Here is a 16,980-nt window from a genome sequence, read left to right on the forward strand (position 1 = left end):
ATTTTTTGTGAGTAATATCTAAATATAAAATATATCTAAAAAAATTTTCGTAAAAAAAATTAAATGTATTTTTTTTTAAATTATAAGAATAATATACAAAAATTTACAAGAAAAACTTCAAACCAGTAAATTAAATAACTATCCATACATCGATATATACACTACGTTATTTGTTAGTGTTTAGAACTTCTAAATAAATACACACCATAATAACTTATTTTTAAAAGTTGCAAACATTATCTTACAAAACAAGATCTTCTAATATAATAAATTTTTGGTGAGCCCTTAATTTGTTTTTTTTTAACATTTAATTTTATCTTTTCATGAAAATTAATTTTCAGTTTTTTTTTAACTATCAATTTAATCATTCAGGCAAATGCGTCGCTCGGCTAATCGTGTTGCTCATTTTTTGGCGCAAAAAGTCTGTGGTTCTGTCCTTCCTTTCGAATATACTAATGGGTGTATACCTCAATGACTTGCTAATCTTGTAAAACTTGATTGTGGTTTCTAGTTTAATTGAAGTTCTTTTCTCAAAAAAAATAAAATTTAATCATTCAGAACAGAAAAAATGTTACAAAAAATCACGATCAATTCCATTATTTTGTAATTTTTATAAAATATATTGAAATTATTTTATATTCTATGGATGTGCATTACTTGTGTCACCATAATTAATAATATATATTTGATTGGCATCGAATAATTTAATATCGACAATTTTCGTTAGAGTGGATAATGATCGTTCTCTCACCTAAAGGTAAATATCGTTTTCTCATGACTTTTGTCTCAATATCTCCTTCTGTTTAACTAAAGGTCTCGTAACGCCAATTCCATTTGTTTTTATCGTGATAAAATGACGAGATGACCGATGGCAAAGCATCGTAATTTATGCCAAAAGGAGTCTCAAAGATAGAAACCCGAGTCCAAAGAAAGCAAATTGGAGGATTTTCATTTCTGAAATCTCAGTCTCATACTTTTCAAGCCATGCGGTCAGCTGCATTTATAGCCGTTGATCGTAAAGTTAATTCTTAACTCGTAAACATCTGCACACTATGCTACACATAAATTAAATTTTTATTTAAAATATAGTTTTATATTTGTGCATAAATTTTTTTTATATGAAATATAATAAGATTTGAAAATTTTATATTTAATTTTATGTTTTTTTATTATTAATTTATTATATTTAAAAAGAATTATGATAGTTATAAAATAAATGTATTTTGGATACAAAAATTGGTATGACATAATTTATCAAAAGAGTTACTATCCACGACTCAAATATAATAATATGGAATATGGATAGATATAGATAAAGCCATATAAATTCCAGTTGGTGGTTAATTTTTTTAACAGATAAGAATTATCCATAAATTTAATATTTATTACAATTATAATGTCTTAAACCAATGTTCTAAACACGAGAAATAATACAATAAAACGAGAAACATAAAGAAACATGAAGAAAAAACATCGTTTTAAATTAAGCGCAAATATATATTGAAAAATTGGAGTTATACAATTTGTGTTGCTATCGGTTTTAAATTGAAAGATATTTCGTGTCTGTACTATTAAAAATACATAGATTAATTCCTATTTTCCCAATAGTAAATATTTATTAATTTAATTATTATATTTATATATAAGAAATGCGTACAATAAAATAAACAATAAATAAAAATCTTACCGCAATTTTGAAGTGAATGTGTGGTTTTTTGTATCGTGACGAAGCCCAGCTGAGAATCCCGAGCCGAAAACAACAACAAATTGGAGCCGGCTCGGTGGGCCCCACTTTGATTGATACATTAAATGAACCTCTTAAAAATAAGCACACGCACGTATCGTGGTAAGCCGAATGATATGATGTCGCACTTATCATCTCCCCTATAATTCCTAACCTCTTAGTATTATTTTTTTTTCCCATTCAACAACTATAAAATGGAGAGAGAAACTGACAGCATCGTGTAAGTATATATGTATGTATAATTCATTACATACATACATATAGAGAGAGAAAGCAAGAGAGATTCCCTCATCTTCACCTCGGGTTCGCCGTTTCTCTCCACAGATCGATCTATCACTTCCCTTTTGGAAAGTATACTCTCTTACCCTTGTTTCTCTCTCTGCACACATATATATAATATATGTATGTATATATGTATCTGTGTGTTGGAGTATGTGTGTGTGTTTTTTCAAAATGGGATTTTGAAGTTTTTTTCTTTGCCACTGAAACTCTACTTTATTTTTTCTCCAAGTGTAGACGCATAATATTGATTCTTGACTTTGCTTTTTGGGGGGTTTGTTTCTTCTTTTCTAAAATTTCCGTTTGCTTCCCTTTTTCTGTGCATCTCGGATTCCTCTTGTGGGTTTTTAAAGTAGCTTTCATTCCTCTGATCCATTCAATTAACCTCGGATTTTTTCTTAAAAAAATACTTTTTAATTCGTATTTTGTCGGTGCATGTTCCGACCCTTGTGTTGGTACTGAAGGAAAACAAGGATTTTTGGTTTTTCAAGTTTCCGATCGGTGACGACATAAGATCTAGGTCTGTGTTAAGTCTTACTTGTTGATTTTTTCGGCTGGTTTTATTTTTGATTCCTTTTTTGGTGGTAGTTTGATCTTGCAAATTTTCTTTATATTTTGGTTCTTGTGTCAAGCAATTATTAAATAGATGCTCTGTTTGACAAATAAATATGTCTAGTGGTAGGTTATATGACCCTCTCCTTAATATCATATTTGATTTATATTTAGTATTTTTTCGTGGGTTTTACAGATCTGCGACTAAATTAGCATTTGAAATTGTCCCCTGGCTTGAAGAAGTGTTTGGTGTAATGTCTTCTCTCAGTAGGGAGCTTGTATTCCTGATCCTACAGTTCTTGGATGAGGAGAAATTTAAAGAGACTGTTCACAAGTAGGTTGATTTATTATTATACATGTGCCCATGTGTGTATTTTGTCTTTTCTGGTGCTTTGTGATGAATAAGCTCTTTATTAAATAGATGTGTTCCTAATTATAGGCTTGAGCAAGAATCTGGATTTTTCTTTAACATGAAGTATTTTGAGGATGAAGTGCACAATGGGAACTGGGATGAGGTTGAAAGATACCTTTCGGGTTTCACCAAAGTGGATGACAACAGATATTCAATGAAGATATTTTTTGAAATTAGGAAACAAAAGTATCTTGAAGCTTTGGACAAGTGAGATTCTAATTTCATTTTTAATGGATTTAAATGCAGTGAGACATAGAAATTTACATGAGTTTGTCATAATCAGGCATGATAGGTCCAAAGCTGTTGAAATCCTTGTAAAGGATCTTAAAGTTTTTGCATCTTTCAATGAAGACCTTTTCAAAGAGATTACTCAGCTGTTGACATTAGAGAATTTCAGGTATTGATGAAGTTGTTATTTGGGGATGTTTGCCATTACTTTTATTTGAATGCCTTATATGCGAGTTCATTGTTGCTCAGGGAGAATGAACAACTATCAAAATATGGAGATACAAAATCTGCTCGTGCCATTATGCTGGTTGAACTGAAGAAGCTTATTGAAGCGAATCCCTTGTTTCGAGACAAGTTACAATTTCCAAACCTCAAGAATTCAAGGCTCCGTACCCTCATCAATCAAAGGTGGACTTCTATGTGTAACAAATAATGAATAGTGATAAATTGGTTTTTCTTTGTTGCACAACAATTTAGTTGCTGATCATGTCCATTTTTGATATGGTGTGGAAATAATATTACGTAGGCGTGACTTGGAGTAAAGTCTGTCTCAACAGTTACACGGTGACTCGAAATGCTCCCTGAGTTTAGTTTCTTGTCACATCGTTGTTGTCTCAGATAAATGCCCTTTGTTGGACTCATATTTGTTTGGTATCACTACTATGCAAAGAAGAAATTGACACCTGCTAATTCTGCAGCTTAAATTGGCAGCACCAACTTTGCAAGAATCCTCGGCCAAACCCGGATATCAAAACTTTATTTGTGGATCACTCATGTGGACAGTCAAATGGTGTTCATGCGCCTTCTCCAGCTAATAATCCTCTACTTGGTGCAGTTCCAAAACCCGGAGGCTTCTCTCCTCTGGGTGCACATGTGGTCGGGATTATTTTCTGCAGTTGTTATCTTTGTGTTATAGTTTACTTCTTGCTTACCGACATGTGATTGATGCGGCAGCCATTTCAAACGACTCCAGCCTCAGTTCAGACCCCTCTTGCTGGTTGGATGTCGAATCCCCCCTCTGGATCTCATCCATCTGTTTCTGGAGGACCTTTAGGTCTTGGCGCTCCATCAATTGCTGGTAGCTCTCCTTTTGAATTTAGATATCTAAATCCTGTCATGGAGTTCTGCATTTTGAAGATTACATTTAGACTGTAATGTTATTGAAAAATTATATTGGAAGTAAAGTAATTTTCCTCCAGAAATGTGGAAAGAATTTGAAATTTTGTAATGCGAACTGGACTCTTGGCATTTTTATTGATGCTCTGATTTCGAGCAATCATGTGAATTGAAGTCTTTTCCTGCTAGAGCTACTCCCTGCTGTTCTGTTAAACAATTATATTCTTGTTGCAGCTGGCATGAAACATCCAAGGACTCCATCTGCAAATCCTTCTGTTGATTTTCCATCGGGTGATTCTGATCATATAAGCAAAAGAATCAGGCCTATGGGAATTTCTGATGAGGTATTTGGACAAGGGGTGTAGATACAATCTTGTTCCCTATTTTTTTCCTTGGATAAATGTTTTGTGTTGTAATCTTTATTTTTAATTTGCAGGTAAGTCTGCCGGTAAATGTTCTTCCTGTATCATTTCCCGGGCACGCACATAGCCAAACTTTCAATGTGCCAGACGACCTTCCAAAGACTGTGGCGCGGAATTTGATCCAAGGATCATCTCCCACGAGCATGGATTTTCATCCTATCCAGCAGAGCCTACTTCTAGGTTTGGTCTCCAAGAACCCTATATGCTTGGACTCTTTCACAAAATTTTGATGTGAGAAGTTTAAAGATTTTTATTCTCTTCGTGGTCTTTGTGTTTGCAATAAACCAGTTGGTACTAATGTGGGAGATATTGGATTGTGGGAAGTTGGTTCAAGAGAGAGGTTGGTTCAGAAAAACTTCAAAGTTTGGGATTTGAGTGCATGTACAATGCCTTTACAGGTGCCCACCTATTTCATTATTAAATTGATTTTCAGTATTGTAAAATTTCTCCCCGAGTGAATCTTCAAGGCACTTGTTTTTTAAACACAAAGTTTTGTTGTTTATGTTAGGCTGCTCTCGTGAAAGATCCAGGAGTCTCAGTGACTCGTGTGATTTGGAGCCCTGATGGTTCTTTGTTTGGTAATTGAGATTAATATCAAAGAATGCATATAAATAGAAAATTAATGGCTTAATATGATGTACATCGTTGTTCATCTGGTCTTCCATATAGGAGTTGCATATTCCAGACACCTTATACAGATTTATTCATATAATGGAAATGATGATGTTCGTCAGCTTTTGGAGGTATAGTCCTGTGTTCTTTTTTATTCACTTGAATTTTCACTTTTAGAACTTTTTGCCACCAACTGCTGTTTTTGTAGATTGATGCTCATGTTGGTCGAGTTAATGATCTTGCATTCTCGCACCCCAATAAGCAGCTTTCTGTGGTGACGTGTGGGGATGATAAGCTCATCAAGGTTGGTTAAAGATAAATTTCTGCAATTTTTTTCCCCCCAAATACACCTATATTAGCGAACAATCTGTTGGTTTGTTCATGTTAACATGTGATGTTTAGGTTTGGGATGCCACAAGTGGTGCAAAACAATTTACTTTTGAAGGTCATGAGGCTCCTGTGTATTCTGTTTGCCCTCACCATAAAGAGAGCATTCAGGTACTGGATCCATCAAATCACATTCTATTTCATCTATTGATTATACTGGATAAAAAGACCGCATAGTCATTTTGTTTTTGTTTTTGTTTTTGTTTTTGTTTTTGTTTTTTCCACTTGATTATGACCTCTTTCCATGATCTTCAGTTTATCTTTTCCACGGCTTCTGATGGAAAGATTAAAGCATGGTTGTATGACAATTTGGGATCTCGAGTTGATTATGATGCTCCTGGTCGTTTTTGCACCACCATGGCCTATAGTGCCGATGGAACAAGGTTGATTACCTACTACAAGGGTGATATCATGTGCGATTGTTTCTCTCACGACCAGATTTTAACTTGGTGACTTTATTGTCCAGGTTGTTCTCTTGTGGGACAAGCAAAGAAGGTGAATCGCACATTGTTGAATGGAATGAAAGTGAAGGAGCCGTCAAGAGAACATATCAAGGTTTCCGAAAACGATCTTTGGGGGTTGTGCAGTTTGACACGACTAAAAATAGGTTCTTGGCTGCTGGTGATGATTTTTCCATCAAAATTTGGGATATGGACAATACTCAGTTATTGACCAGTATTGATGCTGATGGAGGTCTTCCCGTGAGTTTTCTTTGTTCACATCATTTTATATGCTTGTATGTAAGTGTGCGCGAAATCTTGATTTTACTTGTCACACATTCAAGGCAAGTCCTCGGATACGCTTCAACAAAGACGGGAGCCTGTTGGCTGTTTCTGCAAATGAAAATGGAATAAAAATTTTGGCAAATGCTGATGGTCTTCGATTACTTCGCCAGTTTGAAAATCTTGCTTTCGATGCTTCCAGATCATCCGAAGCTTCAAGGGTATTTGCTTATATTGTTTAAATATCTTCAGAGCCATCTCACTGAGTTGATAATAATGAAAAGCTTTTCAATATATGTTTATCGCGCAGCAACCTACGCTGATCCCAATTCTAACATCTCCCGGTAGTGGTGCTGCTAGCCTTGCCGACAGGGTTGCTTCTGCCGGTATCTCTGCAATGGTATCTCTTGTTTTTCTTTCCTCCGGGCATATTTTTGTCAGTTTTAGCTGTATTGAAGAATTCTGTTTGTCATCTTTCAATCATAAAATGTGTTGGGTTAATGTTAGAATGGGGATGCAAAAATTCTTGGAGACGTGAAACCTAGAATAGCTGAAGAAACTAATGACAAATCCAAGATTTGGAAGCTCACTGAAATTAGTGAATCCTCGCAATGCCGGTCGTTGAGACTCCCTGAGAATCTAAGAGTAACAAAGGTGAATTCTGTTCAAGTGATTTCTTCATCTGATATATTTATGTATTTATTTGATAAGACAAGATAAATATTTATTACCCACTTCCATTGACAACTGTATGTATTTACCAATTCCACTCATTTCATTTTCGCGCATATTAATGGTCCTCGATTAGCTTTTTTACCTTGATATAACAAGGTTTTTCTTGTGTTGATCGCAGATATCGAGGTTAATATATACTAATTCAGGTAATGCTATACTAGCCTTAGCTTCAAATGCGATCCATTTACTTTGGAAATGGCAACGAAATGATCGTAATTCGAGCGCAAAGGTAAGAATTGGTCACATCATTTTTTCACAAAGTTGATTCGGCCACATTTGAAATATAAAATCATCTTGATATCGGGCGTTTCATCTGAAGGCAACAGCTAGTGTTTCACCTCAATTATGGCAACCATCAAGTGGCATTTTGATGACAAATGATATCACTGACACGAACCCCGAGGAGGCCGTTTCTTGTTTTGCTTTGTCCAAAAATGATTCCTATGTAATGTCAGCATCTGGAGGAAAAATCTCTTTGTTCAATATGATGACTTTCAAGGTAGCATTTTACTGTTTTTTCTATGCTGTGTTTGGATATTGCACTGGATTTAGCTGCCACTTGGTGTGCATTACCATTCAGCGAAGAAAGAGCCTGTATATATACACATTATGGGTGTTTACATCGCGCACATACTTATATTTCTCTATTTCTTATGGACGAGGTCAGACCATGACGACTTTTATGCCTCCACCACCGGCAGCAACATTTTTGGCATTTCATCCGCAAGATAATAATATAATTGCTATTGGCATGGATGATTCTTCAATACAGATATATAATGTTCGTGTAGATGAGGTATATCACATAAGAGCACTTAATAGTTTGTTTGCTGGTGAATGGTATTCTTATGCCTAAAAGTCAAAGTTGACTTATCAATCCAAAATTTTACAGGTCAAAAGCAAGCTTAAAGGCCATTCTAAAAGAATTACGGGTCTGGCTTTCTCACATGCATTAAATGTTCTTGTTTCATCCGGAGCAGATTCTCAGGTGAACTACCGTTTATTATTTTGCCTTATTGTTTTTCCTTACTGAATCTTAACAGTGTTAATGATTTTTGTGTCATTCGCTCATGTTTTCTGAATTTCGTTCCTCTCCAGCTTATTGTTTGGAATTCCGATGGATGGGAAAAGCAGAAATCAAAATATTTGCAACTTCCTTCTGGGAGATCACCGATGTCACAATCTGAAACACGTGTCCAGTTTCATCAGGACCAGATCCACTTTCTGGTTACACATGAGACTCAGCTTGCTATATATGAGACAACTAAATTACAATGCATAAATCAGGTACATTTTGTCCCAAGAAAACTTGATGGATGAAAACACATTTACTTGCGAATCTTTGACATGTAATTTGTTTCATTTCAGTGGGTTCCACCTGAATCAGCAGCCCTTATATCCCATGCTACGTTTTCATGTGATAGCCAACTGGTATATGCAAGTTTCCTAGATTCTACTGTCTGCGTTTTCACCGCTGCACACCTCCGCTTAAGATGTCGAATAAATCCTACTGCTTATCTCGCATCAAGTGTCAGGCAAGTCTGTCAAGCTAACGATTTTTGGATTATTAACATTCTAATCTCGACTGAATGATCTTCAGAATCAAATAACAAATTAATTTATTATTTCGACTACATATTTCAGCTGGACTTTGTGTTTTGTAGATTTAGTTATCTTTAATGCCTCACCCGAAGCATTCTTTTCTTTCATCCAGCAATTCAAATGTTCACCCCCAGCACCCACTTGTGGTCGCAGCCCATCCACAGGAACCGAACCAGTTTGCATTAGGTTTGTCGGATGGTTCAGTTCATGTTATTGAACCCCTTGAATCTGAAGGCAGATGGGGTGTGCCACCACCCCATGAAAACGGGTCCTCGAGCAGTGTACCAAATACGCCTTTAGTTGGAGCCTCTGCTTCAGATCAAGCACAAAGATAATCTAATGGCTGTCAATGCACAAGCTTTACACCACCCCACCTCCTTACTACGATGTGTTTCTTTATCTATTGCATTGTCCATATGTGGTAGAAAAACAGCTTCCTTTTTGCAAATTAAGCTGATAAATAAACGTGCACCCGACTGTAAGTCGGACTCTTTTTCGGCATTCTGCTATACTTCTCTTCGAAGACATGCAGTCTAGGGAGCTGGACTTGTAATTAAATCTGGTCTGTGACTCAAAAACATTTTGGTTACTAACAGTTTGACTGAATAGATGTGATGTAAGATGAAACGTTCAGGTAGCTTCAATGATACCATTTTTTATTTTTACATCAATTATGAGATATTTGTTTTGATTTTTCTCGAACCCACTGTTTGTTTGTTTGTTTGTTTTTTTTTTTTTTGGGCATCAAACTCCCGTCTTAGAATTTGTTTCCGGAGAATTTCTCCTTTTTTCACTTCGATAGTTTTTTCATGCAATAAATAAGATGTTTGTTCTTATAAAAAAATAACTTTACTTTTGAATAAAACGTGTCTGAATAACTTATTTCGTTGTTAGAAAATAATAGGATTTTGATCTTGGTTTTAAAAACATTTAAAACACATCTCAATCGTTATCTAATAACAATACTCGGAGAACAAAAATATTTTCCACGGATACTTTAGAAAACAAATTATTCAAGTTTTGTTTGATTATAAAACATAAAAAAAAAATGTTTTAAACTAGTTTTCCAAACGAATTTCTAATCATATGAAATCGATCCAAGTCATCCAACTTCTTCTTCATTCTTGTAATACATATAAATCTAATATCACTTTATTTAAAAGCTCCAATCTCAATCCTCACCACATTAACAAGATCTACCGCAGCATCAACATACTCAACATCGGTACATACAAAAACATGTATCTATTAGCACACAAATTCCAGATGCAGCATGCCCCTTCTTGTGTTTGCACCTCGCTTTACATTCTACTTCGTCACAGATTTGGCCCTTGTCCGAAAACTGAACGGTGCACTCACGCTGCAACCCATCACCCAAACCTGCAGGTTTATAAAAACAACATCTTATTTAGATTTTCCGCGTTAATTAGCAATCCGGAACTGAATGGATGGAATGGTTAACACCTTGAACAACAAAGAAGACAACAAGGATATAAACAGCGCTGACTTGCTTCATGTTTCTTCTTCGATCTGTTTTTGTATTCAAAGTTGAAAATCCCTCCTTAGCTTGTATATATAAGAACGTAGATTCATGCAAAATACATAATCCCAATCAAAGATTACAAAAATTGGGATGGTTACGGCAATACTAGTCAAACATTGAGTACAAATTAATTTGAACGCATATATATGATTACATATTAATATTATCGAAAACTTATTGCAAAGATTACAACATTCAGATTTCAAGCAAAGCACTAAAACTCCATCCAAATCTTATCGACAAATGGGGAAAATATGGGAACCTACACAAACATGTATCTATCAAATAACACTTGCCAGCCATTGATTTGCATCCCTTGCAGGTCAAAATACATTCTTGGATGTTACAGAAGCCATTTCCAATGTGAAACGGAACACGTAACTCGGCCTCCTGCAACATAAAAAGTTCATATGGACAGATGCTAACCGCACAACATTTACAACAACTAATTCAATAACTTCCAATCTTTTCATTCATATTCTTTTAATATCTAAATAAGAGGGTAAATTATGTTGGATGACAATAATTGTATCTTCTGTTTCATACAATGCTTTTGTTAATCAATGAAATCCAGATATCTCCACAAATATTATCCATTTTGAGCACAAATCTTCATGGTTTTACTTTTGAAACCCCTAAAAGGCCTTATACCAATTAATATATCATTCCATATATTAAGTCCGACCACCTCGGCACCACAAGCCCATTAACTTGGCACAATCTATGTCCATTAACTTGACAAAAATCATAATCTCGACCAGCTCGGTACAATAAGCCCATTAACTTGGCAACGAAGACAAGTCCATTAGTTTGGCACACACATAAGCCCGACCAGCTCGGCACCACAAGCCCATTAACTTGGCACAATTTAAGTCCATTAACTTGGCAACGAAGATAAGTCCATTAACTTGGCACATACATAAGCCCGACCAGCTCGGCAACACAATCCTATTAACTTGGCACAATCTAAGTCCATTAAACTGGAAAATGCATAAGCCCGACCACGCGCTCGACAACAAATTATTATCTGCAGCTCTTTATTTGAGCGCGATTTCATCATATTGTCGTCTATTGCTCTTTATTTGAGCTTGGCTCCAACCAGAATATTGTCATATATGCTATAAAATATAAAGTCAACTACTTCAATGTTCATCCTCATTTCACTCGTCGTCCTTTTTTTCCGAGAGGTAGTATTGATGATATGATAAAAATCCTATTATATTTTTATTTATATTTTAAAGATATATCAGAATATTGAATGAATATGCATGGATCTAATTGTCTTATATATTAAAATTCTATATGGACCGAGACTCTCTTTCTTAAATAAGGGTTCTCTAACCTTTATTACAGTAACCTTTTCCACAACTCTTATATACGTTTTTACACGCTTTTTTATATACTCCTAGATGTTATTTTATACGTTTTTAGGCAATTTTCATACATTTTTTTAATACATTTTTTTATTGAATCTTATACTGAATTGAGTGTCGGAGTGGTTTCGCCTTCGGACAAGCCATCTCACATGTTTCTTTGATACACAAAATATGTTGGAATCATTCGCCTCGGTTTATTGAAAAAATTGGTTCGTTGATTATTGATCCGAGATAATTTATTTGATGCGAAATTTTTGAACACATCAATATCTATATCTATTATTCCAACATAATACACTTAGTCCAATATAATACACAATTTTTATAGCATGAAAAATCCTTATTGTTAAATTAAATTAAAAATATATAAAAGTTCATTTTGTAACACTTTAATTCTATTTTTTTTTTTTGCCATATAATATACGTATTACTCTTTCAATCATCGACTAAAATTGAATTTAAATACAACTTTATTTTTAAAATGTTTATCAAGAATATATATATATTTTTAAAAACTTGATAATCACGCATTTTTTTAAAAGCAAATAGATATGATGCATCGAAAACTATTGGTTATTTTTGTAATTAATTAAATGTTTGAACAACAAAGGCGAACTTCCACGTAACATTTTGATTTTTGAATGACCACCTCGATTTCATTAGGCAAATTCTTTTTTCAAAAAAAAAAATGTAAATCAAAAGTAACTCTACATCATAACTTTTTAATCCAATCAGGTAGATTATGTTTTTAAGCATTTTAGGACGATTTAGGATGCAACAAGGTTTAATTGTTCAATGAAAAGACCCCGCGGATAGAGTTTCGGAATTTTGGTGTTTTTCTGTGACTTCAAGACTCAATTGTTGAGCAAAATCTATGTTTTTTTGAACAAGAATAGTTTTAAAGCTAGTTGCCTAAAAGAATTTCTAATCATATGAAATCCATGCATCTATCCAACTTCTTCTTCATTCTTGGAATACATTTATTTAATATTTAAAAGCTCCAATCTGAGTCTTCACCACATTAACAAACAACTCGTTTAACTTCTACACCACCACAGAATCAACATGGGTACCTACACCAACATGTATCTACTAGTAGACACCTTCCAGATGCAGCATGTCCCTTCATCTGTTTGCACCTCGCATCACATTCTTCTTTGTCACAGAGTGGTCTCGTGTACGAAAACTGAACGGTGCACTGACCTGGCAACCCATATTCCCCCGAACCTGCAGGTTTATGAAAACAACATTTTATTTAAATTTTCGACATTAGCAATCCGGAACTGAATGGATGGAATGGTTAACACCTTGAACCACAAAGAGGACAACAAGGATATTAATCACGGAAACAGCGCTGACTAGCTTCATGTTTCTTCTTCTGTTTTTGTATTCAAACTTGAAAACGATACCCCTTCTATATATCGAGAACGTAGATTCATGCAATATATATAATCTCATTCAAAGATTACAAAAAATGGGAAGATTTACATTCAAAGATTACAAAAAAGGGAAAATTACGGCAATACTGTGCAGAAAGTCTCCGACTTTCTGTAATACCAACCAAATCACTTTATGCTAGTAAGACACTGAGAACAATTTAATTTGAACGCATATGATTACATATTATCGAAAACTTGTTTCAAAGATTACAACTAGCTATTGGAAGGCTACAGTTAATTTAGAAATGAATAAGCAAACTTGAGACTCGAAGAGCAAATGCCGGCAGCTACGACATAATCTCAACATTCAGATTCCAAGCAAAGAAGTTGAACTCCATCCAAATATTATCGACAAATGGGAAATATAGAAAGAATACAGGATAGGAATAAGAAACAACATTTCTGTTGAAAAATCTAACCATGCATGGTTTACTAAATGTCTACATTCACACTTTATTTCGAAGATCTAATCTCCATATCTACTTTTACAACAGCAAACACAATGAACTTAAATGGAAACCGACACAAACATGTATCTAATAAACAACACTTGCCAACCATTTCGCATCCCTTGCGCTGCTTGCAGGTCAAAATACATTCTTGGATGTTACAGAAGCCATTTCCAATGTGAAACGGAACACTGCACCGATTCCCCAAGTATCTCGGCCTCCTGCAATTGTGTGGACACATAAAAATTTCATAAGGACAGATACACAACATTTACAGCAACAAACTCAATAACTTCCAATCCTTGCATGCATATTCTTCTAATATCCAGATAAGAGGGTATATTATGTTGGATAGCAACAATTATATCCTCTGTTTTACATGAGATTGTCTTTGTGGTATTGAAATTGAACTCAATTAAAGGTGATTGCTTTCGATTTACAGGCTTTGAGAGGTACCATCTCGATTCTACAATTGCCATAATAGATTCATAATCCAAGTTATGTGTTCAGGTTTCATGAGTTGGAGCAAATATCAACAATAGCATCGAATAGTCCATCATTCTATGCGATGCTAGTGTACACTGTTATCATCGACTATAATTTTGGGGCAACAACACATATTCAATCGTGCATGGAGTCTTTTACCTAATTGTTGAAGTTGGAAACTCAGAATTAATAACTCCCAAGTAAATGCATCAAAAGAATTAATGGCTCACATTCAAAGCTAAAGGTCACGAAGAAACAGAGTTTACCCTCAATGAGGCAATTTCCGAGCTCGAAATATGGCAAATTTGGAGACCTCCGAGTACTTGTATTCGATCCCATTACTCTTCAACAACCCTTCAAGCAAATCCTTTGCAATCTCCGGCTCCGCGCTCTCGCATTCAATTTCATAACAAGTACCGAAATCATACCGTGTTTCATCCATCTCCAATTTCAACCCTTTCCACTCGTAAACAGCTCTCACATTCCTGAAACCCCCCAAACACACCAGACCCTGATCTTCGGTGACCTTGAACTCCTCCTTCACCCGTCGAATAATATCGGAGGATGAGTTGAAGCGGAGGAGACGCCACGGCTCCGCAGCGCATTGGCGGGCGATGATGGGATCGAAAGACTCCTCTTGTTCTTCTATACGGCTGATTCCGGCGGACAGATTGGGTTTGGATTTTAGAGATAGGATGCAGCGGGAGTCGAGGTCGTAGAAGCGGAGGCGGAGGGCGGCGAGGTTGGAGGCGAGCTCAGAGTTGGGACCGTCGAAGAAGATGTTTTCTTGGAGGTGGGTTTGGCGGTGGTGAGGGGAGAGAACGGTGGAGAGGTGCTCGTGGGCGGCGGAGGAGAGGAGGCGGAGCTTTACTTCCACTTCCATTGTTAGCGGCGACTGATTTTCTATCTCGTAGGTAGATAGATAATTTAGTAAATTTTAGGCCAACTATTTTTTTAAAAAACAAAGACAATTAATTTCACAATTCATATCCATGCACAAATGACAGATTTTGCGAATGAATGAAGAGTGAATCGAGAGTAAAGACAGAAACGAATAATAAATAATAAAAAAAAATATCAGACTCGCCAGCTCAAATATTCGTTTTTTTTTATAAAGAAAACTGAGATTAATTAGAATCAAAAAAAGGTTACAAACTGAATTACATACGACGACGGAATGATACGATTGTCAAGATCAGACAAAGAAACAGTGCTTCTAGCCAAGGTATGAGCAGGCTCAAATATTCGTTTTATTTATCTATATTGTAAAGTATATTGGATCAAATAATCTATCATTCATAAATCATAATATTATGTTTTTAAATATTCAAAATTATCTCTATCTATAATTTTGAATTCAATCATATCTTATTTGCATTTTTAAATTTGATGATAATGTCTTTACTATTTACGGAAATAACTTTTGGGTGGGAAAATGCTATGGTTTCTATTGTTAGCAAAATTTTATGTTCTAAGTTTTATCTATACTCTATACTAAGGTTTTAAAAAGCGTGAAGCGTGTCGAAGCGTGAGAGCCAAACTTCAAGATTTTTAAGCTCATTAATTCTTTGTGAGATTCTAATTCAATTTATTTCTTCATTCATTTCATATCCAGTGCCATCGAATATAAACTAAATTAATTGGTCTAATTTAAAACATTAGCTGTAAAATCCCTCAATATGTTCTGTATTCACATCATCGCTACACTTAGTCATACAATATTATATATTTCTAACATTGCTAACAATCACTGTAAAAACGTTAATTTATGATATATTTTCGTCTTATTAATCAATTTGTTTTTATAAAAATCACGTTTATGCTTATTTAATGACACTTGATATGGTCAACCTATGTCTGACCGTTTTTTACCGCTTTTGGCCGAAGCGAAGCGTTTTAGAGAAGCTTCAAGCTTAAACGAGATTAAGCGAGATTTAATCAAACTTTTTAAAACAATGCTAAATATAATAGTTGAATATTTTAGAGTGAGGACACCAACATTTTTTTTTTCAAATTGTCTTTCACCTATAAATATATATTTTGATTTTATTTATATATTTATAATATTTTTTATCAACTAACTATTATAAATAATGATAAAATGATAAATATATTTTAAATTTATTTTTATATTAATTTAGAAAATAAAAAATAATAATTTTAAAAATTATTGAAAAAATTAATATTTATAAATAACATAACAATTAATACTAAATATGTTATATGTTTTGCGTGTGTGCGGTTATTCTAGTGTGTGTATATATGTGTGTGGATAGACAAAGCAATCACCCTATTAAAAACAAAAATTTAATTTTATTCAATCAAAGTAATTTAAATTTTTAAAATTAAATTGTATTTTTTATCTATATTTTAAAAATTTTATATCTATTACTATCTAATAGGTTTTATTAAATTACCTTTTTGGTATTTTATGTGAACTTCCAAAAATAACCTTATCGAATAAATAAATAAATAAATAAACTATTTAGCAATTTTATTTATTTATTTTTTTTACAATTTTTCCACCATTTCATACTTCACGTTTGACATATTTTAATTTCAAAATTTAAACACTATCACATATATTACTTGCGTGAGATGAGTTTCTTAATTTTTTATCAACCCCAAGAGCAGTTAAGGTTCCGATGAGTAGTAGTGTATTATAATAAGTTTTTTATTTAAAAATTTTAATAAATGTGATTTTAATATCGTGAGGTTTTGTAAATTCGAAAAATTATGAATGATAAAATTTTTTATTTTAAATAGAAAAAATTGTTTGTATATATATTATTTTTAATATAACTAGTATTTACGAGACTAATATTTAGTATAATCAGAGACGGATTTACACTTGGCTCATCCTGGACTGTAGCCCA

General features: G+C 34.1%; 2 protein-coding genes across 3 annotated transcripts; one reads left to right on the forward strand and one right to left on the reverse strand.

Moving 5' to 3' along the window:
* Positions 1-1,951: 1,951 nt before the first annotated feature.
* On the forward strand, positions 1,952-9,482 carry LOC140876161 (topless-related protein 1). Its single transcript, XM_073280042.1, has 26 exons — positions 1,952-2,095; positions 2,772-2,909; positions 3,015-3,194; positions 3,271-3,384; positions 3,465-3,623; positions 3,914-4,091; positions 4,170-4,293; positions 4,566-4,675; positions 4,768-4,933; positions 5,042-5,151; positions 5,262-5,331; positions 5,423-5,496; positions 5,574-5,669; positions 5,768-5,863; positions 6,008-6,135; positions 6,219-6,453; positions 6,537-6,695; positions 6,785-6,874; positions 6,982-7,128; positions 7,328-7,438; positions 7,529-7,708; positions 7,877-8,005; positions 8,102-8,197; positions 8,308-8,496; positions 8,578-8,744; positions 8,924-9,482. The coding sequence occupies exons 2-26, from the start codon at positions 2,830-2,832 to the stop codon at positions 9,144-9,146; spliced, it is 3,411 nt and encodes a 1,136-aa protein (XP_073136143.1). The 5' UTR covers positions 1,952-2,095; positions 2,772-2,829; the 3' UTR covers positions 9,147-9,482.
* A 3,198-nt stretch (positions 9,483-12,680) lies between these two features.
* On the reverse strand, positions 12,681-15,060 carry LOC140875793 (triphosphate tunnel metalloenzyme 3-like). 2 transcript variants are annotated; one of them, XR_012148594.1, is made up of 3 exons: positions 14,371-15,060; positions 13,728-13,839; positions 12,681-12,957 (listed from the first exon to the last, which is right to left on the reverse strand). XR_012148594.1 is itself a non-coding variant. In XM_073279583.1 (2 exons), exon 1 carries the CDS (start codon positions 14,985-14,987, stop codon positions 14,373-14,375), a length of 615 nt encoding a protein of 204 aa, XP_073135684.1. In that variant the 5' UTR covers positions 14,988-15,060; the 3' UTR covers positions 13,254-13,839; positions 14,371-14,372. The 2 variants fall into 2 exon arrangements, 1 of the variants encoding a protein (XP_073135684.1); XM_073279583.1 differs by lacking the exon at positions 12,681-12,957 and having other exon boundaries at positions 13,254-13,839.
* Positions 15,061-16,980: the final 1,920 nt, after the last annotated feature.

Source organism: Henckelia pumila, chromosome 1 (assembly GCF_033568475.1).
Source record: "Henckelia pumila isolate YLH828 chromosome 1, ASM3356847v2, whole genome shotgun sequence".
Lineage (NCBI taxonomy): Eukaryota > Viridiplantae > Streptophyta > Magnoliopsida > Lamiales > Gesneriaceae > Henckelia > Henckelia pumila.

Excerpts from the sequence above, each read along its gene's own strand:
- LOC140875793 (XM_073279583.1), bottom strand. The coding sequence starts at position 14,987 with ATGGAAGTGGAAGTAAAGCTCCGCCTCCTCTCCTCCGCCGCCCACGAG.
- LOC140876161 (XM_073280042.1), top strand. The coding sequence starts at position 2,830 with ATGTCTTCTCTCAGTAGGGAGCTTGTATTCCTGATCCTACAGTTCTTG. Across the intron at positions 2,910-3,014 it reads TTTAAAGAGACTGTTCACAA|GCTTGAGCAAGAATCTGGAT; the intron begins GTAGGTTGATTT and ends TCCTAATTATAG. Across the intron at positions 6,136-6,218 it reads TATAGTGCCGATGGAACAAG|GTTGTTCTCTTGTGGGACAA; the intron begins GTTGATTACCTA and ends TTTATTGTCCAG.